General features: G+C 39.1%; 6 protein-coding genes across 7 annotated transcripts; 3 read left to right on the top strand and 3 right to left on the bottom strand.

Moving 5' to 3' along the window:
* Positions 1 to 1,855: 1,855 nt before the first annotated feature.
* On the top strand, positions 1,856 to 4,549 carry LOC125216472 (putative wall-associated receptor kinase-like 16). The gene is made up of 4 exons (XM_089067597.1): positions 1,856 to 2,450; positions 2,543 to 2,846; positions 2,935 to 3,105; positions 3,191 to 4,549. The coding sequence occupies exons 1-4, from the start codon at positions 1,857 to 1,859 to the stop codon at positions 4,372 to 4,374; spliced, it is 2,253 nt and encodes a 750-aa protein (XP_088923723.1). The 5' UTR covers position 1,856; the 3' UTR covers positions 4,375 to 4,549.
* Positions 4,550 to 7,533: 2,984 nt separating this feature from the next.
* On the top strand, positions 7,534 to 10,820 carry LOC125210685 (UDP-glycosyltransferase 83A1-like). The gene is made up of 2 exons (XM_048110248.2): positions 7,534 to 8,044; positions 8,877 to 10,820. Exons 1-2 carry the CDS (start codon positions 7,534 to 7,536, stop codon positions 9,767 to 9,769), a joined length of 1,404 nt encoding a protein of 467 aa, XP_047966205.2. The 3' UTR covers positions 9,770 to 10,820.
* On the bottom strand, positions 9,993 to 10,648 carry LOC125216851 (dirigent protein-like). Its single transcript, XM_048118624.2, has one exon. It carries the CDS (start codon positions 10,646 to 10,648, stop codon positions 10,085 to 10,087), a length of 564 nt encoding a protein of 187 aa, XP_047974581.2. The 3' UTR covers positions 9,993 to 10,084.
* Positions 10,821 to 13,558: 2,738 nt separating the features above from the next.
* LOC125216949 (dirigent protein-like) lies at positions 13,559 to 14,329 on the bottom strand. Its single transcript, XM_048118740.2, has one exon. The coding sequence runs from the start codon at positions 14,271 to 14,273 to the stop codon at positions 13,707 to 13,709; it is 567 nt and encodes a 188-aa protein (XP_047974697.2). The 5' UTR covers positions 14,274 to 14,329; the 3' UTR covers positions 13,559 to 13,706.
* Positions 14,330 to 19,656: 5,327 nt separating this feature from the next.
* LOC125215261 (cation/H(+) antiporter 18-like) lies at positions 19,657 to 23,664 on the top strand. 2 transcript variants are annotated; one of them, XM_048116629.2, is made up of 3 exons: positions 19,657 to 19,781; positions 20,420 to 20,662; positions 21,288 to 23,664. In XM_048116629.2, exons 2-3 carry the CDS (start codon positions 20,468 to 20,470, stop codon positions 23,496 to 23,498), a joined length of 2,406 nt encoding a protein of 801 aa, XP_047972586.2. In that variant the 5' UTR covers positions 19,657 to 19,781; positions 20,420 to 20,467; the 3' UTR covers positions 23,499 to 23,664. The 2 variants fall into 2 exon arrangements, with proteins under 2 accessions (XP_047972586.2, XP_047972587.2); XM_048116630.2 differs by having other exon boundaries at positions 19,691 to 19,781; positions 20,409 to 20,662.
* Positions 23,665 to 23,668: 4 nt separating this feature from the next.
* On the bottom strand, positions 23,669 to 26,516 carry LOC125215263 (cation/H(+) antiporter 18-like). The gene is made up of 2 exons (XM_048116634.2): positions 26,173 to 26,516; positions 23,669 to 26,085 (listed from the first exon to the last, which is right to left on the bottom strand). The coding sequence occupies exons 1-2, from the start codon at positions 26,371 to 26,373 to the stop codon at positions 23,851 to 23,853; spliced, it is 2,436 nt and encodes an 811-aa protein (XP_047972591.2). The 5' UTR covers positions 26,374 to 26,516; the 3' UTR covers positions 23,669 to 23,850.

A 26,516-nucleotide genomic window follows, 5' to 3' on the forward strand; every position in this document is an offset into this window, starting at 1 on the left:
AGCATACAGGGTAGATCTAGTATAGCTAAAGGTCAGTACCGGGATATCGAACACAGGGAATAAGATTGCAACTGACTACCATATACTAAGCATCATATACTATCTAGAGACACGGAGGTTTTGGATTTAGTTTATTAAACTAGACAGAAAATCAATAAACAAATAACAAGAAGCATAAAAACAATGGTATAAAGCAGGCGTAAGAAAGTAGAATTTAAGGATTTAAAACACAATTGACTTCCTTGAATTACGGTCTCTAGAGTTATTAAGTCGGTCACTTAACTAGATTAAACCCCCTCCCGATGTGAGAAATCCGTAGATTAGGTGTAATAATTGAAGTCCCCTTCTAATTCTTAGACCTAACTCCTAAAAGATTGTAAGACCAATGACCTCACATGAAACCTCAACTCTCCCGAGTTCTATTGAATTAAAGTGTGAATTATCCCTTTTCCAAGTCAACTATTTCTTCTCCCGAGTACTCTAATCAACTCTAACATGTATTCAAAAGGTAGCTAATCAATTGAATATAAAAGGCACAAGGATAAATCAAATAACTGCAAGAGCTAACAAAGATAATCAATTGAATATCTTCACCAAAAAATCCACAAAAGATGTTCTACTCATAGACAAGTAAAAACTACAAATAAAGTACGAGACATGAAAGAAATAGATAAAACCCAAGGTCGATCTTCAATCTTCAGTCTTCTCTTGCCTGGATCTGCAGAGCTCCGCTCCAATGGAAGATGGATGGTTATGTGTGGAATATGGGATGGATGGATGAATGTGTAGAGAGGGGGAAGGATTGGAGGCTCTGAGATGGAGATTATGAATTAGGTTAGAGGTATTTATAGGGATTTAGAGGTTGGAAAAAGGTTTGTTTTTTTTGATAACTTCGTGGCATTCAAGAAATAGGAGAGATTGGGGTTCACAATATAATAATTTCTTTTCTTCTGTGAATTTCCGCCTAAATTCCCGTCAGCTTTGACTGCACTGCGCAATGTTTGTAAAATAGCCATAACTTTCTCCACAGAACTCCGATTGAGACGTGCGAGATATCCACGCGAAGCTCTTTTGAAGAAAAAGAGAATGATATGCATTAAGCACTGATTGGACTTCAAAATCGCTGGAAGAATAAGCTCGAACAGAGGCTGCTGCACCTTGGCCTTTTTGCACCTTTTTCTATCTTTTTCTATCATTTATCAACAAACGCATCAAAAATGCCAAATGTATAACATATGCAATTTAAGAACATAATTTGCATTATTGACATTTAAAACGAGTCAAATCTAGTCCTTAAAAACATGCAAAATCCGTGTTTGTCAGTACTATATATTAAGTTACTAGGATCTTGCCAAGTTCACAAGTTGGCCCAGTGAATTCGTAGCTATTTGAATTTGTGATTAATCTGAACAATCAGATAATTACTAATTTTCGAGTATTTTTCCGTAAATTATATATGAAATAAGAAAACAAATAAATGATACACATACTGTATGAGAGAGTAAAGCAGAGAGAAGATGAGTTGCTTTTTACTGGAAAAAGAAATAGTTGTGAGTCTTGTGACTATCTATTTCATCCTTTTTTTTTTTTTTTAATTCATTCACATAGACAAAAATTGAACCCTTAACATTGTTTAAGGAATGAGGTGCTGAACTACTACAGCAACAATGTTTGCTAATTTATTCCAACTTTGATGAATAGAAACTAAGGTTTAAATATTTAAAATAGAAAGAGTAAAAGATGTTGACATTAAGTTGGAAAAGCAAACATTAGAGTTATTGAAGACTTGGACATCCATTGACTTGGCTCAAACTTTATGTGTCTAAATATACATATATATATGTGTGTAAATTGTAATGTTATCATACATTGTCACAGGCATAATCTTAGCTATGATCATCTTTATCTTCATCTTCTTATTTACCTCCTTCTCATCACCTCTAGTGTTTTCATCACTTAATAATGTCCACATAGCCAGGCCTAATCCCGACTGCAAGCGTACTTGCGGCAACGTACAAATCCCCTTTCCTTTCGGCACCACACGCGAATGCTACCACGCGAAACAGTTCCTCGTGACTTGCAACGACAGAGCTTACAAACCTCCGAAGCTATTCTGGCCGAACTCGAGTATCGAAATCACAGACATATCCCTCGACGGCCAGATCACGGTGGTGCGCTTGATAGCCAAAAACTGTTACGATAAACAAGAAAATCGTACAAGGGACAACAACCCCACTCTAACCCTTTCTGACTATTTCACCGTGAATAACACTGCGAATAAGTTCACTGTCGTCGGGTGCGACAGCTACGGCCATGTGTCGGGCCGCATGGTCGGCCGCAACTTCACTACGGGCTGCATCGCCATGTGTAGCTCCCTTGACGATCTCAGGGATGGAGAGTGTGCCGGAGCCGGCTGTTGCCAGACTGCCTTCCCTGAAGATGTGTGGCAGGTCCAACTTTTATTAACTGTCCTGCTTCGTTTTTCATTTTTTTTTTTTTTTGGTCAGTCCCTTATTAATTAATTGTCCCACTTCATTTTTAGGTGCGAATTAATGTGGGGAGTTATTACAATTATATCAATGTTTTGAACTTCAGCCATTGTAGTTATGGCTTTATTGTTAAGGAGAAAGCCTTCACATTCTCTAAGGACAATCTTACAAACTTGGACAACGTTACAAGACTTCCTGCGGTGCTCAATTGGGTCATCGGGAATGGCAAGTGCAACGACGCCTATACTTGCGTCATGGCGGAATCGGAATGCTACGAACCCGTAAACGGCTCTGGCTACCGCTGTCGCTGCAAGAATGGATATGAAGGAAATCCCTACCTAACTGATGGATGCATAGGTATGACTTTCAAGAATCAAATGTGTTTACTACTCTCTTTCTATTTACTAGTATTATTCATGATGTTGAACTAGTAATATGTTTGCAGATATTGATGAATGTTTAAATGAGACTCTACATAATTGCAACAAGAATGCAATTTGCACTAATACAATAGGCAGTTATACATGTTCTTGTCCCAAAGGTCACAATGGTGATGGAAGAGAAGGAGATGGCTGCCAAAAGAAGCAGAGTCTGATGATTGCCTATGTCTTAATTGGTAATAAATCAACACTTGATCCTTCTTCAAATTTTGGTTTCTTCAAATTTATCTTTTAATTTTGGCTTTTCAAACAAGTTAACAGGAATCATTGCTCTGCTACTTTGTATCATTCTACTCTACTTGGAACTCAAGCGAAGATTGCAGGCAAAGACCAAGCATAAATTCTTCCTCCAAAACGGTGGGCATATGTTGCTAGAGAAACTCGCTACGAGAGAAGCCTCACCGGAAATGGTCACCATTTTCTCCTCCACCGAGCTACAGAAGGCGACAAACAACTTTCACAACAGTATGATCATTGGCCGAGGTGGCTTTGGCATCGTGTACAAAGGTGTGCTAGCAGATAGAAGAACAGTGGCAATCAAGAGGTCTATGAGAGTTGATCCCACACAAATCGAGCAGTTCATCAACGAGGTAGTTGTTCTGTCTCGAATCAAACATAGGAATGTCGTTATACTTCTTGGATGTTGCCTAGAAACAGATGTTCCGCTTTTAGTCTACGAGTTCATTAGCAACGGCACCCTTTCTTCACACTTGCACGATGAGGCTAAGGCGTGTGTTCTTGATTGGAACAAGCGTCTAAAGATCGCTACAGAAACTGCTGAGGTCCTCTCGTATCTTCACTCTTCAGCTTCTACTACCATCATTCATAGGGATGTCAAGCCGGACAACATACTTTTAGACCATAATTTCACAGCAAAGGTGACGGATTTTGGAGCTTCAAGGTTGGTTCCCGTTGATCTCGCGCAGCTATCTACAATGGTGCAAGGGACTTTCGGATACCTTGATCCTGAGTACATGCAGACAAACCAGTTGACAGAAAAGAGCGATGTTTACAGCTTTGGAGTTGTTCTGCTGGAGCTAGTCACGGGGCGTAAAGCATTGAGTTTTGATAGGCCGGCAGAGGAGAAGAGTTTATCCAACTATTTCCTTTATGTACTCAAGCAAGAATTGTTGGTAAAAATAATTGATGAAAAAATTGTGGGTTTGGGAAATATGGAGCAAATATATGCGGTTTGTAAGCTAGCGAAAGAGTGCTTGAACGTGAAGGGAGAAGACAGGCCGAATATGAAGGAGGTAGCAATGGAGCTTCAAGGGCTTATACTCGGTGGAAAGCACCCATGGGAACGAAATAAAGCGGACAGTACAGAGGAGACGGAGCATTTGCTACCAAATGATCATGATGGAATGGGAGGCGAGAGCTCAATTGTGGGATTTGATAGCATCAGCAGGGATCATGTTGGTTTGCCAATCCATGGAGGAAGATGATATTTTACTTTGAGAATTTATGTGTTCTTTCGATTTTGTGCAATTTAGTATTGTGTCGCACATTGTGTTTTGTATCAAATGTCTGTTTTTATTATATATATGTTGAAATATTTGTAGTGTTTTTATTGTAATACGTGGAAATATTTATATTGAATCTTCGAAGGTGTTTGCAAAATCTGCACAAATTCAATTTTGAAATGTTACTCTATCACTAGATCAACTCACACACACAATTAATCAGATTTGTCCATTTTACATTTTATTCTGAATAAAAACGAGTTGAATCTTCAAAATGTTTTGCATAATTTTTGTACCAGTACAATTTTGATGGGGTGCTAGGAAAATATTCCTTCTTGTCATAGTCTGTCAACTTTGATGACCCATTCCATATTCTAAAGAAAATGACACAACATTAATGAATACTCACAATATGTTCAAACACTCTTCTTTTGTGACAGGGATGGAAGAAGACCCCTGTTTGCACGTTGATTATTCATGACTCGAACGTCCATTGACTTGGCTCAATTTCATTGCCTACATTTAAGTCATATTTTATCCTATCAGCACATAATAGTATGGAGGAAGATTACATTATTTGAAGAGATAGGCAAGTATGTATATTCGTTTATTGTGAATAATTAAGTTGCATACTTAATCAAATGTAGGTTGGAATAGAAATGAATCCGAATTGCCGTTGTGAAAGATGTCTAAGTATGACTATGAAACACAATTTCAATCAATTTTGGTGTCCCATTTTATTGCTATGACTGATCAAAATGTGACAAAATATAAGGGTCGGAGGGAGTAATTAATTCATATTCTTGATTAAAACGCGACAGTAACTAATACATTTACTATTTTAGTAGAATTTAATTTTTGTTATTTTGATTTTACTTATTTTATACCGTAAGTAGCTTTTGTTAAAAACCTAATGCAAGTCATCGTGCGGAAATCTATCGTGCAAATTTCGAGCATCGGACCAAAATTTCCTGTGAAAATTTCAAGTCATTTCTACATAAATGTACCTGTGGCCCCCACATAGCTAGATACACTGCCATAGTGCTACTGCACCTTATTATTGTTGGAATATGATTGCAGTCCAACAAAAAATTGTATCGCTGCAATATACAAATTGTGCACGCATCAATTATTTGAACTAGTTCTAAAAGTAACTAGGCAAGCTGTTGTAGTTACATTAATTATTTCATGATCTGGTTTCTCATTATAATGTGACCATTGTATTGCATGTGAGATTATCCATAATAATGTTACTCTATTTATTCCAAGAAATACTAGTATGAGATTGTAGCGAAAAGATATGACTCATGTACTATTAAATAAAGTAGGAGTATGTATAAACTACAATTTGATTATTATAAGAGGGAAGTTCTCATTTACTATATTGAGTCATTACGTCTGATGACTCACAAAATTTATGGCCAATTCTCGTTTAATGTGAGTAATTATTAATTTATTAATTAATTTTGTGTGAGTCATTACGTGTGGAGAGGAGAGACAAATATGAGCCAGTGTGGAGAGGAGAGACAAATATGAGCCAATTCCAGCAGCAATAAAAGGTCATGCATTATTGAGATTGATTGTGAAAAATCAAAAAAAGGTTCAAGGTTTTTAAGAGAGCGAGAGAACATTGGGTGATAATTAGTAGTATTACTTTAAAAGTGATTACGTCTAACTCATCGCATTAGTATATTGTTTCACTGTTTGTGTATTTTAAGTTATCGTGCAAATTTCAAGAATTGAGATTGGTAGTCAGTAGAATTTTAAACTGGAACGTTGAATTACCAATCCTGCCAACTTAAAATCGACCGTGCGAATTTTAAGTTATCGTGCAAATTTCAAGTCGTACGAATTTCAAATCTCTCTTTCAAGCCCAATCCTAGAAAAATTTAGGCCCATGTGGCAGATTGGGCTTTAAGGAGATCTATCAAAAATAGACAATCAATTCACTTTTTATTTTATTTTTGTATTATCACTCTTAATACTTATATTAGAATGTGAGAGAAAGATTGATGATATCAAGGAAGTTGCCCAGGCCTACTACCAAGGAGCAGAAGAAGCCGAGCAGAAACTCTTCGACAATCTTTTCAAATCACTCGATCGAAACGGTGACGAGAAAGTCAGCCAGAGTGAGTTCCGGAAAAAGTTGGGAGAGTCGCCTACTCCTCCTCCTTCTGGTATATGGATTCGGACATAAGCGATGTGGATACTCGATCTAAACGATGTCCGATGGCCAAAATTGACACGTGCAAATTTCAAGTCATTCATACTGAAGTGCATTATCAAACAGTTGAAATGAGATGAAATATTCATCTTCCTCCATCACTTGGTATTTATGGTCCATCTATTTGTTTTTACTTTAGATTTCTTTGTCACGATGTTTAACTAAAGATGTAGAGTTGTATTCATCGTAGTTGTAGTACTATAAAATATTGAAAATGGGACACAAATGTGGGACAAAGGCAATAAAATCATTGGATTAAATAGCAAGAGATGGTGATGATGTCAAAGTAAAGTTAAATTTACTAAGCACACACATATATCACTTTCTAATTTGATAAATCATCAAACTGCCGATACTATTTGTCACCATCTGATTTATATTTTTCGATACTCAAACTAGTTACTATACAATTCAGCATAATATATAACGAAAGATTCCAATCATTCCCTCTCAAGGGACAAGGGCAATAAGCTTACTATTTACTTGACTATCTTCACTATTGTTTCTTTATGAATAAAATAAAAATCAATAATTTCATTAAATAACTAAAGATTACATAATTGAAATCCCAAATAATATAAACATAATTAAAAAAATTTGAAACGAAAACTAAAGTTACATAATTTAAACTCTAACCTCTTTTTCTTATAATCTTCTCCTTTGAGAATAATCAGATAAAAATGAAAATCTGCATAATTATAGCCTAAAATAATACGGCATTAATTCATTATTTCTAGTATTTAGTGTTTAACCTATTAATATCAATCATACGATAATTCCATCCACAACCAATTCAACTACAAACATAGTGTGAATTAATCAAAGTGGCCAATTCAACAAGACACAAATAAATCATCTATAAATACCAATGAAACTAATTAAACTAGAATCACTAAAATCAAATTTTTTTTAAAAAAATGGCCGTAACCAAAGGCAATAAAAAGCCTCATGTTTTGGCCGTGCCGTTTCCGGCTCAAGGCCACGTGAAGCCGCTCATGAAATTGGCTCGCCAAATCGCCAAACACGGCATTAAGGTCACGTTCGTTAACATCGAATGCGTCCATCGCCAAATCCTCTCTTCCTCCTGGGCCGAGGCCGAGGCCGAGGACGAGGATATGCAAAACTTGGTGATGACCTCCGTGAGCGACGGGCGGGGCCCGGGCGAGGAGCACGACGTGTTCAAGCTGCTCGACACGCTGAGAAACTCGATGCCTCGATCGCTGACGGAGCTGATCGAGACCATCAACGCTTCCACGCCCGATGAGAGGATCACTTGCGTGATTGCGGATATCACTATGGCTTATCTTTCGCGGACCGCGGAGAGTATGGGGGCGGAATTCGTCGTTTTCTCGCCCCCCTCGGCCGCGGCCGTCGGCATACTCGGGCTGATTCCTAAGCTCCTCGAGGAAGGAAGTATGGATCAAGATGGTGAGATTTCCCGCCTAATTCTTCATTTTAAAATTAGTTTTATTTTTATGTTACTCCCTCCGTCCCGGATAATTCGGGTCACTTTGACCGGACACGGGTTTTAAGAATTGTAATGAAAAGTGAGTTGAAAAATTTAGTGGAATTAGGTCCTACCTTTATATATTAATTTTATAATAAAATGTGAGTAGGAATGAGTTAGTGGAATATGGGGTCCACTACCAAAAATGGTAAAAGTGAAGTGGGGCGGACCGAAATGGAAAACTGGGATGAATTATCTGGGACGGAGGGAGTACTAAAGTAGTACTCCCTCCGTCCCATTAAATATGCAACATTTGCTTTTCGGCATGAGATTTTATGTAGTGTTGTTTTGTGAGTTAATGAAGGAAGAGTAAAATAAGAGGAAGAAAAAGTAGAGAGAGTATTGTTTCCATTTTTAGAAACGTTTCATTTTTAATTGGACAGATCGAAAAAGAAAACGTTGCATTTCTAATGGGACAGAGGGAGTATTTAGTAGTACCATTTTTTATTTAGTTGGTAACGAATAAAATTTCACTTATTTTTTTTATTTAACACTACCCTACGGTCGTAATAATGTCCACAAAATCTAAATACAGACTAATACTTCATGATCCGTTCCATTCAAAATGACACATTTTTATTTTTAAGACTGTCTCAATCTATGTGACACATTACCTATGCTAAACAAAAAATTAAATTATTTGATTTATTTATAACATCCAACTATGTTAACTTATCTACACAAAACTAAACAATTTATCTTATTTATAAACTATCATGACTAATCCTAACATGCCATGACCAAAAATTGCAGGAAGTGTGACAAATGGAGTGATAACAAGCCTCTCCAAAGACATACCAGAGTGGAAGAAAGATGAATATTCATGGAGTTTCGCAATCGACCTAAAAACTCAGAAGATCTTCTTCGAATGTTCTCGAAGGATCGTCAGAGAAGTATCCGAGGCCAGGCTACTGATAAGCAACACTTGCTACGAGCTCGAGACCGCAGCTTGCGATCTCACCCCCAACCTCCTCCCGGTCGGGCCGCTGACCTTAGTCAACCCGGACGGCCCGAAGCCCGGCCCGAAATCATGCAGCTTCCACCCTCAGGACCTGTCCTGCCTAACCTGGCTGGATGGCAAGGCAGATGGATCGGTCATCTACGTCTCGTTCGGCAGCCTGGCCGTTTTCTCCCAGCAGCAGCTCGACGAGCTCGCATTCGGGCTCGAGATGTCGGGCCGGGCTTTCCTGTGGGTCGTGCGGGCGGACCTCGCGAACGGGTCGCGGGCCGTGCTCCCGGACGGGCTTGCGGGGGAGAATGGGAAGATCGTTGAGTGGGCCCCGCAGGAGGAGGTTCTGTCGCATCGCTCGGTCGGGTGCTTTTTGTCGCACTGTGGGTGGAATTCGACTCTGGAGGGGCTGAGCAGGGGCGTGCCGTTTCTATGTTGGCCTTATTTTTCGGACCAGTTTCATAACCAGAAGTATATATGTGATAAATGGGAGATTGGATTGAGGATTGATCATGATGAGAAAGGGATTAGGTCTAGGCATGAAATTAGGGAGAAAATTGATTTGGTTTTTTGTGATGATCGTTTTAGGAAAAATGCATTGAGGCTTAAGGAAGTGACTAGGGAGAGTGTTGGTGAAGGGGGCTCTTCTTACAAGAATTTGAAGAAATTCATTGATCATCTTAGGAAAATATGTTGAACCAGTCTTATCAGTGCGATAAAGACCAGACAGAAGAATTCAGCCTAAAAGACTAATCTGTTATCCCACACCAATTGTTCTCACAGTCGATGTGGGAATTGAGTCTGTAACAAAGTGCTTGTGTTTTTTAATTTATGTGCTTTGTTTTATAATTTTCTTGTAATGTTCACTTTTAAAATTCATGTATTGTGATTCAAATATCTAAGTTAGTGACTGATCAGAATTGAATGAAAAATCGTTATTTTAGAATAGTCAAATATTTAACATATATATAGCATGACTAATTAAATTCTCATGAGAAGACATCTCCAAAATCTACCAGCATTCATACAAATTAATTTCAACACGAAGCCTAAAGTAAACATCTCCCTCAAACGAATCCGTCGACAAAGTAGCGACGCCTCGAGCCATGAAGAAATCGCCGGTGCCTCCGATGACGGAAATGTCCCTCGTCTTGTTCATCAACGGATCAGCCCCGGCGAAGTTCAACGTGCCCACATAGTCGGTGGAGTTGAAGAGGAACGAGAAGCTGAGCCACGCGCCGTATATGCTCCTTTGGTCGTACAAATACATGCCTTGGGCCCGGCCCACGGCCACCGAGTGCAAGTTGTTGTCTAGGGTTATGGGGTCGTCGAACGCCACCAAGTCCCCGAAGTTGTAGGGGGTCGCCACCGTGGTCTTGTTGGCCCACTGTGGGGACCCAATGATCGCGGAGGTGGCATTTTCGTAATTGTACCCGTTGTAAAGGATGTCGTGGAAATAAAATACGAGTTGCTGACATGGCGGCCGGGAGTGGGGTTTCCGGCCGCGGGGGGCCGAGGCGGCGGCGGAGATGAGGAGGCACAAGAAAATGCCCTTCAACATAGATGTAGTGGCCATAATTTAGTAAGTGAATCTAGCTAGTAGATATGTGTTACAAAATTTAGTCTTGCTATATTTTGCATGTGTGTGAGATTGGATTTATAGGGGACTTGCGGTTGGTGAGCTTTGAAAATTAAATGATTTAATTGCTTACGTAAACTACTTTTATTAATAAAATTTATTCCTTTTATTAGGTATGTTCTAGTTTGATCCTTGTGCTATTATGTTCTATTTCGATTGGTATGTCTGTAATATTTTTACTTTATTAGGTTATTGCATTTCTATTATTGCATCAACTTAAGGAAACGAGTAATTTTTTTATATTTTAGAGAAGAAAAAGAAATAGAGAAATCAAGATTCCAATTTGTCAGTATTGAAAAATTCAAATGATACTCGACTACTTAAGTTAGGAAGGTCCCTCGAGTCAACTTTTTAGAGTGGTAGCTTTAGATGTTTAAATCATACATATGTAAACATTTATGTTTAATTATTTTTCCACTCCGAAATTCTAATCCTCAAAGTGGAAAAAGTGAGTACTCACGGATGCCTAGTCAAAAATTTGGATATCTGAACTCGAAAATTACCTAAAGTGCAAACTTATATCCGACCTGATACATTTTTGGTTATTCAAATACAGATATGGGTATCCGGACCCAAAAATTCTGTTATTCAAATATCCAACACATGAATTCAAACCGACAAATTTGGTATTCGAATACCTAACATATTCTAAATTATTACCCGATCCTATAAAACCAGGTACTTTATTTTTTCGCTCCTATCAAATTTCTTTTAAAATCGTCAACTTTTCTTGTAGTTTATTTATTCTCCCCATGATAGTACTAAGTACTAACTCTAATAAGATGAGATTTTCCCATGATATTAATTTATTATTCTCATGAACGTAATTTTGTAACTCTATTTAAAACGGAAAATCAATCGTATCTTTAAATCATTATCTTCCTTCTATTCATATTTATCTTCATGTCCATATATGAGAAACTTATTTATCATTAGAATGTAATTTTTTTTTATTTAATTGTATCATAATCTTATGTCCAAATCTAGTAGAAAGTTGCAACCTTGTTCATTTTGGTCAGAAATGATACAAGATAAAGAGGAAATTGTCCGCCATTCATGCATCTTTTATACACCTACTACAATTATTGATTTGGAAAATATGTGAGAAGAAAATTCCATTGGCTTTCTTATTCGTTTAATTGTCAAATTTAAAGATCTGATGACACGAGTTGGTGGGCGTGGACCGTGGTAAGAGATGAAGACAGCCACTTTGGAGTGAAGTCACTAAAATAACCGTCCCGAATTAAGAATCACACTTTTCTATTTCAGTCGGTCTCTAATTAAGAGTCACGTTTTATATTTACCATAAATAATAAGTAAGTCTCACATTCCATTAACTCAATTCACTCATATTTAATTATAAAAACAATATAAAAAAATGGGTCCCACATTCCACTAACTTTTTCAACCAACTTTTCTTTACATTTCTTAAAACTCGTATCTGGTCAAAGTGTGACTCTTAATCGGCGACGGAGGGAGTAGTATCATCATATGTTCATATTGCAAGTTAATTTATTTTAACTATGTTTATACGCATTTCTTTTCCATATAGTACATTTTTTTAATTTAAATATTTTATTCATAAGAAATTGAGCTCATTGTAAGGGATTTTCTTTCATTAAACGATAGTGTCTCTCACTCCCCAAATAAGTAATACTCCACTGTATATTATATTTAAATGTCTCATTTTGACATTTTAATGGATTGTTCTGAATTGGTTGTCAATTTTGTTGGATCTCCTTAAAGCCCAATATTTCACACGGGCCGCAAGGCCCAAAAATATCTGCGAAACATGTTCTATTTTCTTTTATAGTACGGAGTATTTTTTTTAGAGGATATGAAATCTAAATTAACTACCCATATTTCTTCATAGATGCAATTTTTTGTATATCATGCTAACTAAATAGTCATTTTTTTCTTTTAATTTTATACACCTTTTAAGTTTTATGAATTTATTTAGGTGTTAATTTAATTTTTTTAAGTTGGAATGACACCTATTAAAACGATAATGTTTTGGACACAGATTTATATGTCTCAACAACATACCTACAAAATTGTTGAGAATGGGAAGAATGGGAAGATTGTTGAGTGGGCCCCACAGGAGGAGGTTCTGTCTCATCACTCGGTCGCGTGCTTTTTGTCGCACTGTGGGTGGAATTCGACTCTGGAGGGGCTGAGCAGGGGTGTGCCGTTTCTATGTTGGCCTTATTTTTCGGACCAGTTTCATAACCAGAAATATATATGTGATAAATAGGAGATTGGATTGAGGATTGATCATGATGAGAATGGGATTAGGTCGAGGAATGAAATTAAGGAGAAAATCGATGTGGTTTTTTGTGAAGATCGTTTTAAGAAAAATGGATCGAGGCTTAAGGAAGTAACTAAGGAGAGTTTGAGTGAAGGGGGCTCTTCCTACAAGAATTTGAAGAAATTCATTGATCATCTTTGGAAAATAAGTGCTTGTGTGTTTTAATTAATTTGTGTGCTCTTTTTTATAGTAATTTTCTTGTAATGTTCACTTTAAAAATTCATGTATTGTTATTCAAATAGGAACGTGATCAAATACAAACTCTAAAGATTGTACAAACTTCAAACTATGATCTGCACCACTGAAAAATGTCAACAGATCACAAAAAAGCATCAGCAGGAAAATGTCAACAGAGTTTCAACGGTAGTCAAGGATTGATGTTGTGCTGATATTGTGTCGATACTGTGTTGATATCAAAATCTTGAAATTTTACACTGTGTTGATATTGATTGAAGTTGTGTTCAGGAGTTTGGAATTTGTACAATATATAAGTTTGCATTTTATCACTACCCTATTCAAATATATCTGAGTTCAGTGACTGATCAGAATTGAAGGAAAATTCGTTATTTTAGAATAATCAAATATTTAGATAAGATAATATTTAGAAAATCATACATTAATTATTCTTGTAGCCACATATATATAGCATGACTAATTAAATTCTTATGAGAAAGACATCTCCAAAATCTACCAGCATTCATACAAATTGATTTCAACACGAAGCCTAAAGTAAACATCTCCCTCGAACGAATCCGTCGACAAAGTAGCGACGCCTCGAGCCATGAAGAAATCGCCGGTGCCTCCGATGACGGAAATGTCCCTCGTCTTGTTCATCATCTGATCAGCCCCGGCGAAGTTCAACGTGCCCACGTAGTCGGTGGAGTTGAAGAGGAACGAGAAGCCGAGCCACGCGCTGAATATGCTCTTTTGGTCGTACAAATACATGCCTTGGGCCCGGCCCACGGCCACCGAGTGCAAGTTGTTGTCTAGGGTTATGGGGTCGTCGAACGCCACTAGGTCCCCGAAGTTGTAGTGGGTCGCCAACGTGGTCTTGTTGGCCCACTGTGGGGACCCAATGATCGCGGAGGTGGCATTTTCGTAATTGTGCCCGTTGTATAGGATGTCGTGGAAATAAAATACGAGTTGCTGGCATGGCGGCCGGGAGTGGGGTTTTCGGCCGCGTGGGGCCGAGGCGGTGGCGGCGGAGATGAGGAGGCACAAGAAAATGGCCTTCAACATTGATGTAGTGGCCATAATTTAGTAAGTGACACTAGTAGATATGTGTGTTACAAAATTGAGTAGTCTTGCTTTATTTTGCATGTTTGTAAGAGTCGATTTATAGGGGACTTGCGGTTGGTGAGCTTTGAAAAACAATGTTATTCAAGTTGTAACTTGCATAATTTAATTACTTACGTAAACTATTGTTTCATTAATAAAATTTATTCTTTTTATTAGGTAGTATGTTCTAGTTTGATCCTTGTACTTTTATGCTTTATTTCGATTGGTCTGTGTATAATATTTTTACTTCATTAGGTTCTTGTATTTTTATTATTCATTAATTTAAGGAAACGAGTAATTTTTTTATATTTTAGAGAAGAAAAAAAATAGAGAAATCAAGATTCCAATTTGTCACTATTGAAAAATTCAAATGATACTCGGCTACTAAAGTTAGGATTTAGGAAGGTCCCTCAAGTCAACTTTTTAGAGTAGTAGCTTTCGATGTTTAAATCATACTTACTACATATGGAATTAATACGGACAGTTCGATTTTAATTCGTTTGATATGCGGAGTAATTAGTAATTTCTGGAAATATTTATGTTAGTTATTTTTCTACTCCTAAATTCTAACCCTCGGAGTGGAACACTTAAAAAAAATCGTTATTTAGTGGCCGACATATCCGCCACTAAATAGTGATTTTTCCGCTACTCAAGGGGTTAGTGGCGGATTCAGTGACGGAACGGTGACGCAGCAATATAATCCCTGCTAAAATATCAGTGGCAATATAACACTCTCCTAACTAAATAATAGCCATTAGATATTCAAATTAAGGGCTTAGATCATTAATCCTTAAATGTCAATACGATCAACGAAAAACGTCAATAAGACCATAAGATTAATTCCAAAAAATATCAATAGGGGTATTAATGTCAATTAACTACATGTTTAGTTATAACTAACTTTTAAAAGAAATCCCAAAACTTTAAATTCATATAATATATATCAAATTAAAGATAATTTCATAAGAATTCCAACGATATCATACATGCATATGTTCCGACGTCAAAATTTGAAAAAAAATTCAAAAATTTTTAATTTTTTTCGTACAAGCAGAAATGTCAACATACTATATAAAATATGTCAATATAATACACGTAGAATGTCAATATAAGCAATGGGTTAACATTCTTAAAGCATTGTGTTGACATTCTCAAATGATTGAGTTGATATTTTCGAAATACTAAATTGACATTTTCATCCAAAATCCTAATTTGGAGTTTTTTTTTTATCTTTTTCGATTTAATTAATAAAAACGAAAATTACACGTGGTAAATTATAGACCACGCGTTTTCTAAAATCCTATAGCCTTAAATTAATTGTAGTTAGCAATTAAATGATAAGTTAGCAATTCATCACTCCCATGTTTAACTATTCATTATCTTTCCTTCTATTCATATTTCTCTTCATGTCCATATATGAGAAACTTATTAATCAAAAGAATGTACTGTAATTTATTTTATTTCCATACATGCATCTTTAATACACCTACCACAATTATTGATTTGGAAAATATGTTAGAAGAAAATTCCCTTGGCCTTATTCGTTTTAATTGTCAAATTTAAAGATCTGATGACACGAGTTGGTGGGCGTGCATGGTAACTGATGAAGACAGCCACTTTGGAGTTTGAAGTCACTAAACTAATTGTATCATCTTTTGTTCATATATGCACTTCTTTTCCATATAGCACATTTTTGAAATGTAAATATTTTATTCATAAGAAATTGAGATCGATCGTCGTAAGGGCATCCAGGACGCCCTAAGCGACGCCCTATGCACCGTCACGTCAGCATTTTATCCTCCTCCTATTCCACCTGCAGTGGGGCGGACTATAGCCCGTCCTAAGCGACGCCCTAAGCATTTTACTCCTATTTTGTATTTATATTTTTAGGTTTGCAAATGTAAATAAAAATAAACATATAAAAACAACATCGGACTATTCGGAAAATCTCCGGAATCCATTTTGCTTGAAATGTAGAAAATGTAGCGTGAAGTGTGAATTTGAGAGTGAAGTGAGTGAAAAATGAAGTGAAAAGGAAGGAATATATAGGTTTTGAAAATTTAATAAAATTAAAAAATAAAACGGAAACGCGTCGCATTGTCCGTTATCCATAGTCCGCGTCGTCCACAGTGGCGGACGATGGGTATCCTCCGCGCATCGTCCGCAGACGATGTATTGGGCGCGGACGATGGGTAACCCATCGTCCGCGATGCTACAATGGCGGACGATGCTGAACGCTAAACCCTAAACCCTAACCCATCGTCCACCCCATTGCGGATGCCCCAAGGGATTTTCTTTCATTAAACGTTAGTGTCTCTCACTCCCCAATTAAGTGCTATTTTTAAAAATAATTTTCTTCCAATATAAATGTCTCATTTCTACATAGTGATAATGAAAATTACTTTTATTATCAATATTTGTATTTACATTTTAATGGATTGTTCTGAATTGATTATCCTTAAAGCCCAATCTGCCACATGGGCCACAAAGCCCAAATTTATCTAGGACTCTGGAAACATGTTCTGATTTCTTTATTTGTTTTTTTCAGAGGATATGAAACCTAAATTAACTGCACTTTTTTGTATACCATGTCAACTACGTAGCCAATTTTTTCTTTTGATTTTATGCAAATTTTAAGTGTTTTACGGACTTATTTTGGTGTTAATTTAGTTCTTTTTGTTGTGGTTGCGCCCATTAAGACCATGTTGTTTTGGACACAGATTTATTCGTAAAAATTCACTTTAAATATGAACAAACAGCCTTAAGTTATTGAGTCAATAATTGTCTCAACAACATACCTTCAAATCAGCGATGGAATTAGAAAAAATAAAAACATTCTTTAAAAAAAATTGCTAATCACTACATCATTGCTTTGACAAACCATCATTCCCCAATAATATTTTTATATGGAATATTTTGTTTGTAAATATTAAAATGATGGCAGTTCACTTTAGTCCCAGACCTAACTTAACTTGCTTTTTATGTAAGTGGTGGGATTGCGCCATTAAATTTACTATTATAATTTTGCAGTCATTTAATCAATATATTAAACAATTATTGATCCCCTCAAAGGCTCATTTTAACCTGACGCTCTCAAATGACTTCCTCTTTAGATTATTTTATCATTGTTTATTCCTTTGGTATGGGTTTTCCCATGTTGTATCCTACGCATATAAATTATAATCACACAAAAGATGAATGGCGTCGTCACACACTTTTAACTATTCAAAAGCACAAATTTGCAATAATTTTATTAGTTCTTGATCATTTTTTTATTTTATTGTTGGACTTACCTTCGGAAAATGGGCCTAAGTTAGTATAAAGGTTTACAATATAGTACTTTTATAATATTCTAGTCACTTTATTAAAGTTTTGATGTATAAACAGATCGCATAGACCACTAACTTCAGTTAATATTAATATAAGCATGTAGACTGTAGTGCCAGAGCCCAGAGGAAAGAATATGGAGTGATTGTCGGTGCACAAGTATAGAAAATGATTGGTTCCTGTATTTAAATTTGATAGAGACACGAATGAATCAAAATATGTTTAAAATAATATACATAGATCTAAGAGTACATATTTAGGGAGAGATTTAGGGGTGGGAATACGGGTATCCGTGGATACCCGATCCGAAAAAATCGGGTATCCAAACCTGAAAATCATCTAAATGTCTATTCAAAATCCGACCCGATATATTTTCGGGTACTCCAATGCCCGCTCCGGATATCCATACCCGACGTATCGAGTACCCAAATACCCAACTCTTTACATGTGTTAAAAAAATTCAAATTTTATTATATTAATATAAATATAAAAAAAATTAAATTGACTAATATCTTTAACGTTGCATTTATTTTGTAGCATAATACTAAAAAAAATGGATTACTTTTATTTTAAAATATATGATTATATTTATGGGGATTGGTTATGCAATATGTAAGTAAAATAATAAAAGTTATGCATTTAATTAAACTGTAGAAGCAACCAATAATATAATTTAAAAGTCAAAATAATTAACTAAACTATAAAAACCACATGAGTTGGTCAATACGTAAAACTTGAGAGTTTGGAGAAGCCGTGACCTAGAGTAAGAGAGATCGACTTATTTATATAAGTTTAGAGAAAATTAACCTATTAAATTGTAGTACTATAATTAGTAATTATATTAGCCCAGCTCTTAGAAGCCTAAAATGGCTAAACCTAATTTAAAAAATGCTTTAAATAATAAATTGGATATTCGGGTAATATCTGATACCCATTCGGGTTACTCAATACCCGATTTATCTTAAATTTCAATATTCAATCACATACCCAGTCCCATAAAATTGGATATTGGGTATCCATATCGGATGGATATCGGGTCAGGTACGAGTAAACCCAATAACTGATATCCATATTCCCACCCTTATAGAGATTAACAAATTTGATAGGTGTTAATTTTATTTTCTTTTATGACGTTCATCTCGTAAAGTGCAAATTACAAAAGCTCAAATTCATAAATTTTCGTAAAACATTCTCAATTTTAATCTAGTACTGTATAAAACTTGTATTATCCATTTAAAATAAATTACATAGAAATATCTGTTCCTCATGTACGTGTGCCCTCGAAAATTGAAATGATCAATATCGGAATAAATATACATTTGAAATGTTAGTAAATTCATAAAGTTATAGTGAGATCAAAACTTGCTTTCATAGCTCTAAATATGATTGTTACTACTACTATTTTTAAAAGTACACTAAGCAAAAGATTTTTCTTTACTTGCAAAACACTTCCTTACATTAATTAGGATGTTTCAAGTTATTGAGTAGTTTTATTTATGACAAATAAACAAAAGAAAAAATAAAATATTTATTATGCTTTACTTTATTTTATCTCCTACTCTATTATGTCTTACTTTATTCTTTATTCTTTTTTCTATTATCTTCATTTAAATTACTTGTACAATTTTATTCTACTTATTTTCTTTCTATTTTATTTTATTTGCATTTAATTCATCAAATATAATTTTCTTATATTTTGTGACTAATCGGTACTACTTTTAATTTACCATTCGAATTGCTTTTTTCGAGGTGCATTCTATTTTATACTACTATAATAATATTCCCACCGTCGCATTTTAGCTGTCCCATTGACTTTTCTGTCCTCTTTTTATAAAAATGATAAAAAAAAAAAAGTTAAAGAGGAGAAATGGTAAATTAAGAGAGAGAATAATATAGAGAAAAAGCTTATCAACATTATTGTCTCTCTTACTTTACTATTTCTCCACTTTAACTATTTTTTATCGTTTTTAAAAAAAAATGGCAGAAAAGTCAATGAGACTGCTAAAGCGAGACGGAGGGAGTAATATTCTATTATAGATGGTTCTAAAAGTCTCAATAAACAGTTGACTTGGGAGTTTATGTAAACTCAGAAGTATGAAACTCTTTCTGTAATTTCAATCGTTCTCTCTCTTCGACGAAATCATCTTCAAAATTCAGGTTTGTTTTCTCACTTTCTGTGTTTGTTTGTAAACAGCTTTCAACTGAATCCGATATGTACAATTATACATCGGTAAACTCTCTCGGTTTAGCGGCATTTTGTGAAGACTCAATTTCGTCGTTTTCCCCAAAATATTGCATCGACGAATTAGCAGATTTCACAGTTTCTAATATCTACAATCATCTTAGATCTTATCGGAATGGTTCAGGAAATATATTTTCCTATAAATTAATCGAGCTCAATTTCTACAAGTTTACCTCAAATCTTCATCGTGTTGTTTAAACCCCTAAACCCTTGGCAGCCTGCGCTCGAAATCAATCTACGTTAATTCATTGAATTTTATGAATTAGATTTTTTTATATTGAATAGTAAGACAGCTCAATTTGGATGGTTTTCATAATTCAGTGGAATCTTTTAATCCATATGGTGTTTTTTTAAATTATATTCATTAAGTTTTATTTTCAGTGCACGTGATGTAGAAGAAAAGCACTAGCTTGGGACAATAATTTAGCCTTTTAGTATAAGAAACTGTATGAAAGTCAACTAACAAGAAGTTGATTGCAACTCTCACATGATTTGGTTTTTAGTGTAGTTCTTGGTGATTTAAAGTGTGGTGACTTGTGTAGTTTTGATGCAGCAAATTGAAGTGCCGGAATTGCTACAAGAATAAGTTGTTTGAGGAGAAATGGCATTGAATGGAACAGTAAAATGTCCAGCACCAATGAAAGCGACGTCTAATGGAGTATTCCAAGGAGACGATCCTCTCGAATTTGCGCTTCCTCTGTTGATCGTGCAGATATGCCTCGTGGTCGTACTCACTCGAGTGCTCGCCTATCTCCTCAGGCCGTTGAGACAACCACGTGTCGTTGCTGAGATTATTGTGAGTGTTCTTGCCTTTTTTGTTGCAATGATTTCTAGTGTGTGTGTTTTAGCACTTCTTTTTTGTTACCTTTTAAGGAATACCTTTACTTTAGTACCTTTTGTCATGTCTTTAGCTCACAACCATTGCTTTTGTATGTTGAGTTTAGTGCTCAAGAATGTTTCATTTGCACCATTGCCTTTGGTCCCATCTAATTAGAAGTAGTTACATGTGAACTTTTTGGATATGCCATTTTGTTTAAACCATAGAAGCTTAGGTTCCAAACTTCCAAGATAAATCTTGATTTCAGACCATCAGAATTAAATCAATTTTCTTTTCTTCACAATCTGCTGTCTAATTCGAATATTAATCTAGTCATAATGCATCTATCTATGTCAAACTCAAATAAAGCTAGAATCATGGTACATGGAAACAATAGGGATCTGTTTTCTGATCTCCCTAAAAGAGCAAATAATATCCACTGTGGACAGATCTTTATAGCTTGACATATGTTATATTCTTCATCACTTGTGTGGTGATTTATGTGTTCTAATTGAAACATGGATAAATGAATAGACATGTATGTTACCTTGCTGTTGTTGATACAATGAAATAATGGTAAATATTTGGCAAATGATTTTGACAGGGTGGAATCATCTTAGGTCCGTCAGTTTTAGGCCGGAATCTGAAGTATCTCCACACCATTTTCCCAGCAAGGAGCCTCACAGTTTTGGACACGATTGCCAATCTCGGCCTCCTCTTCTTTCTCTTCCTCGTTGGCCTCGAAATCGACCCAGCATCTCTCCGGAGGACCGGCAAAGCAGCCCTAAGCATTGCCCTAGCCGGAATCACTCTGCCATTTGCTCTAGGCATCGGCACATCATTTGTTTTCAGGGCGACCATCTCCACAGGCGTAAGCCAGGCCCCGTTTCTAGTATTCATGGGAGTTGCTCTCTCCATCACCGCCTTCCCAGTGCTGGCTCGCATCCTGGCCGAGCTGAAGCTGCTAACCACCGATGTTGGCCGTATGGCCATGTCTGCTGCTGCTGTCAACGACGTGGCTGCTTGGGTTTTACTTGCTTTAGCTATCGCCTTATCAGGCACAGGCCATTCTCCCCTGGTCGCGCTGTGGGTGTTCATCTGTGGTTCGGGTTTTATAATCATATGCATATTTATAGCGCCCCCGATGTTTAGATGGATGTCGCAACGCTGCCCTGAGGGGCAGCAGGTTGATGAGATATACATATGTGCTACATTGGCTGCTGTTTTGGCTGCCGGATTTGTGACCGATGCTATTGGAATCCATGCACTTTTCGGGGCGTTTGTCCTCGGTGTTCTTGTGCCTAAACATGGGGCCTTCACTGGTGCTCTTGTGGAAAAGGTCGAAGATCTCGTCTCCGGGCTGTTCCTCCCTCTGTATTTTGTGTCTAGTGGTTTGAAGACGAATGTGGCAACCATTCAGGGGGCTAATTCGTGGGGCCTTCTCGTGTTGGTCATATTCACGGCGTGCTTGGGAAAGATTATTGGCACTGTTATCGTCTCACTCTTCTGCAAGATCCCTTTCAAAGAGGCAGTAACTCTTGGTTTCTTGATGAACACTAAAGGTCTAGTGGAGCTGATCGTGTTAAACATTGGGAAGGACAGAGGTGTTTTGAATGATCAAACCTTTGCGATCATGGTGTTAATGGCGTTGGTCACGACGTTCATGACGACACCGATTGTCGTGACGATATACAAGCCTGCTCAGATGGCAACATCCGAGTACAAGCGGAAGAGCATACAGAGGAAGGAGACGGAGTCGAACTCGCAGCTTCGTCTGCTCGTCTGTTTCAACAGCACAAGAAACATAGCGTCGTTGATCAACCTCATGGAGGCATCGCGTGGCACGGCGAACCGGCAGGGGCTTCGTGTTTATGCGATGCATATGATGGAGCTTTCAGAGAGATCCTCCGCGATTGTGATGGCGCACAAGGCCAGGAACAACGGGATGCCGTTTTGGAACCGGAACCGTCGCCAGTCTGACCCGAACCACATTGTGGTCGCCTTTGAGGCGTTTGAGCAGCTCAGCCAGGTCTCGGTCCGGCCGGCAACAGCTATCTCAGCCATGTCGAGCATGCATGTCGACATCTGCAACGGCGCCACCAGGAAGAAGGCGGCGATGATAGTGCTCCCGTTCCACAAGCACCAGCGGCTGGACGGGCGGCTCGAGACGACCCGGTCTGGTTTTAGGCAGGTGAACCAGAGGGTTCTCGAACATGCCCCTTGCTCGGTCGCAATCTTCGTCGACAGGGGGCTGGGTGGAACGGCTTACGTGGCCACGAGCAATGTTGACTACACGGTCGTGTCATTCTTTTTCGGTGGCCCTGATGATCGCGAGGCTCTATCCTACGGGGCACTCATGGCAGAGCACCCCGGGATAAGTTTCGATGCTGTTCGTTTCCTCATGGACCCCTCCATGGCCGGAGAGAGCATCCAGGTGGACGTAGATGACTCGCCAGAGGCTAGATCGAAGGATGAGGAATTTCTTGCGGATTTGAAGGAAAAAATGGCGAAGAATCGGTCCATTAGATTGCAAGAGGTGGTGGTGAGGAACGCAGCAGAGACGGTGCAGGCTATGCGCGTGCACGACCGTTGCAATCTGTTTGTGGTCGGAAGAATGCCAGAGGGGCAACTGGCTGCGGCTCTTAAGAACAACAACGAGTGCCTTGAGCTAGGACCGGTCGGGAACTTGCTGATTTCATCGGAGTTTTCGACAGTTTCGTCCGTGTTGGTGGTGCAGCAGTATCGGGCGCAGCTGACCGGAGACTCCCTAGATTCTCTGAGGATAGAAGATGAAGCAGATGAGTCGTCTGACTAATTAATTTTCAGTAATTTTTATGTGTGAATTATGTTTTTTAGCAAATATGGCTGGTATAGTATTTTGTTGAGTTGCGATATCTTTGTTTATTTAAGCTTGTTAGAGACATATTGCCTTAACTATTTTATTAGACTTTCATTAAAAATGAAATTAAAATTAGAGAGTATATATGTGGTATCTGCAAACTCTTTTTGATCATGACGAACTTATTAAACCTGGAAAGATTTTTACATGAAAAATAAGATTGCATTAATTCAAAAAAATAGCTAGCTGTAGTGAACATCTAAACAAGACATTCTGCTTCTGCTTATTTAGAATCTTATCTGTGAATCTCAGATCAAACAGTTTCAGTTCATTCAGTATCATAATCATCTGCATTCTTTGACGCATCATCGTCTTCTTCTTTCAAAGACATCAGCGAAGGTCCGGTTAACTTGCTCCGGTACTGCTGCACCACCAGCACCGATGCTGTCGTCGAAAGATCCGGTGAAATCAGCAAATTCCCGACCGGTCCGAGCTCCGGGCATTCCCTCTTCTGCTTGAGCGCCACGGCCAGCTCGCCCTCCGAAATCCTCCCCACCAAGAACAAATTGCAGCTCTTGTGCGCCTTGATCACCTCCACCGCCTCCGCCGCGTCCTTCACCACCGCGTCCTCGAACTTGATCGACCCGTCCCTCGGCACCTTGTCCTTGAAATCCGCTATGAAATCCTCGTCGGCCGACCTCGCCTCTGCTTCGCCGCCGTCTTCTTCGCCTTCCACGTCCACCTTAACCGTGGCCCCCGCGACCTTTGGGTCGACGTGCACTCGCACAGCGTTCATCCTGATCCCGGGGTGCTCTGCCATGAGAGCCCCGTACGCGAGCGCCTCGCGGTCGTCGGGCCCCCCGAAGAAGAACGCGGTTATCGTGTAGTCCACGTTGCTCGCAGGGACGTGCGCGGTCCCGCCCAGGCCGCGGTCGATGAGGATCGCGACCGAGCAGGGCGCGCACTCAAGGACCCGCCGGTTGACGTGGCGCATCTCCTCGCGCGTCGTCTCCAAGTGCCCGTCGAGCCTCACGTGCTTGTGGAAGGGGAGCACGATCACGGAGGCGCGCTTCACCTCCGCGGACGCGCATATGTCCTGGTGCATGGTCATCATCGGCGAGATCGCGGTGGCCGGTGAGATCGCGACGTGACTGAGCTGGTTGAAGGCCTCGAACGCGACGACGACCTGCGTCGAGTCCGGGGCCTTCTCCTTGCTGAAGAAGGGGATGCCATTGTTTTTGACCTTGTGAACCATTAGAATAACAGAGGATCTCTCAGACAGCTCCATGAGGTGCATTGCGTAGACGCGGAGGCTACCGCGCCTCCCCGTCCCACGCGATATCTCCATGAGGTTGATCAGTGTAGGAACCGTCCGGCTGCTTTGGAAGCAGGCTAGGATCCGAAGCTGGGTGCTAGTCTCCTTCCTCTGTATGGTCCGGTGCTTGTACTCGGTTGTCGCCATCCGAGCCGGCCTGTATATCGCTATAACCACCGGGGTAGTTATAAACGTCGTGAACAACGCCATCAACACCATGATAGCGAAAGCTTGGTCGTTTAAAACGCCCCGGTCTTTCCCAATATTGAGCACGATGAGCTCGACCAGCCCTTTCGTGTTCATCAAAAAACCAAGAGTGAACGCTTCCGAAAACGAGACCTTGCACATCATAGACGCCACGACCGTGCCAAGTATCTTCCCGGTGCACGCAGTCGTGATCACGAGAGCCAGAAGGCCCCACGACTGCCCGCCTTGTATCGTTGCCACATTCGTCTTGAGCCCACTCGACACGAAGTAGAGCGGCAAGAACATACCCGAAACCAGATCCTCCACCTTCTCCACCAGAGCCCCAGCAAAGGGCCCTTCCTTAGGCACCAGAACACCAACAACAAAGGCTCCGAACAACGCATGGATCCCGATCGTGTCGGTAACCAACGACGCAGCCAATACCGCCGCGAGAGTCGCACATATGTAGATCTCGTCAACCGGCTCGCCCTCCGGGCAGCGCCTCGCCATCCATCTGAAAACCGGTGGCGCCACCAGGATGCAAAAGAACACAAACCCGAACCCGCACAGGAACACCCAAACAGAGACAAGAGGGGAGTGGCCGGTCCCGGACAAGGCGATGGCCAGAGCGAGCAAGACCCAAGCCGCCACGTCGTTGACAGCCGCGGCTGACATGGCCATGCGGCCGACGTCCGTGGTCAGGAGCTTCAGCTCGGCTAATATGCGCGCGAGCACAGGGAAGGCCGTGATGGACAGGGCAACTCCCATGAACACGAGAAACGGGGCCGGCTTGGCGTCCGCTGAGATGGTGGCTCTGAATGCAAACGAGGTCCCGATTCCAAAGGCAAACGGAAGGGTGATTCCCGCGAGAGCGATGCTCAGCGCCTTCTTCCCGGTTCGTTTTATCGATTTCGGATCCAGCTCGAGCCCGACCAGAAACAGGAAAAATAGAAGGCCAAGATTTGCTATGGTGTCAAGAACTGTGAGGCTTCTTGCTGGAAATAATGCATGAAGATACTTCTTATTGCGCCCTAATGCTGATGGCCCCAATAGAACTCCTCCCTATCAATAAGATAGGTAAAAATTAAAATTAATTAGTTGCAATGTGTTACTCATATTAATTAATAACATGATTATAGATAAGCTCACCATGATTTCGGCGATGACACGTGGCTGGCGAAGGGGTCGGAGGAGATAAGCGAGGCCTCGGGTGAGAAGCAGCACGAGACATATCTGTATGATGAGAAGAGGAAGGGCATAATGCAGAGGATCGTCGCCTTGGAACATGCCGTTGGATGTCGCCTTCATCGGGGGAAGGCATGTCGTCGCGTTAGGGGCTGCGGCGGCCATCTTTACTTGCTGGATTTTTGTCTATGTATGTATGTTTATCGCCTGCAACTAATGATCACCAAGAAAATATATGAGATTATGATTTAAATGTACATTGTTGTGGAGGTGACTATGTGCACTGTAGATATGCATATGCTGTCTAA

Source organism: Salvia hispanica, chromosome 3 (genome assembly GCF_029641045.1).
Source record: "Salvia hispanica isolate PSC_SH4W2 chromosome 3, Shi_PSC_v1, whole genome shotgun sequence".
In the NCBI taxonomy this organism is placed as follows: Eukaryota; Viridiplantae; Streptophyta; class Magnoliopsida; order Lamiales; family Lamiaceae; genus Salvia; species Salvia hispanica.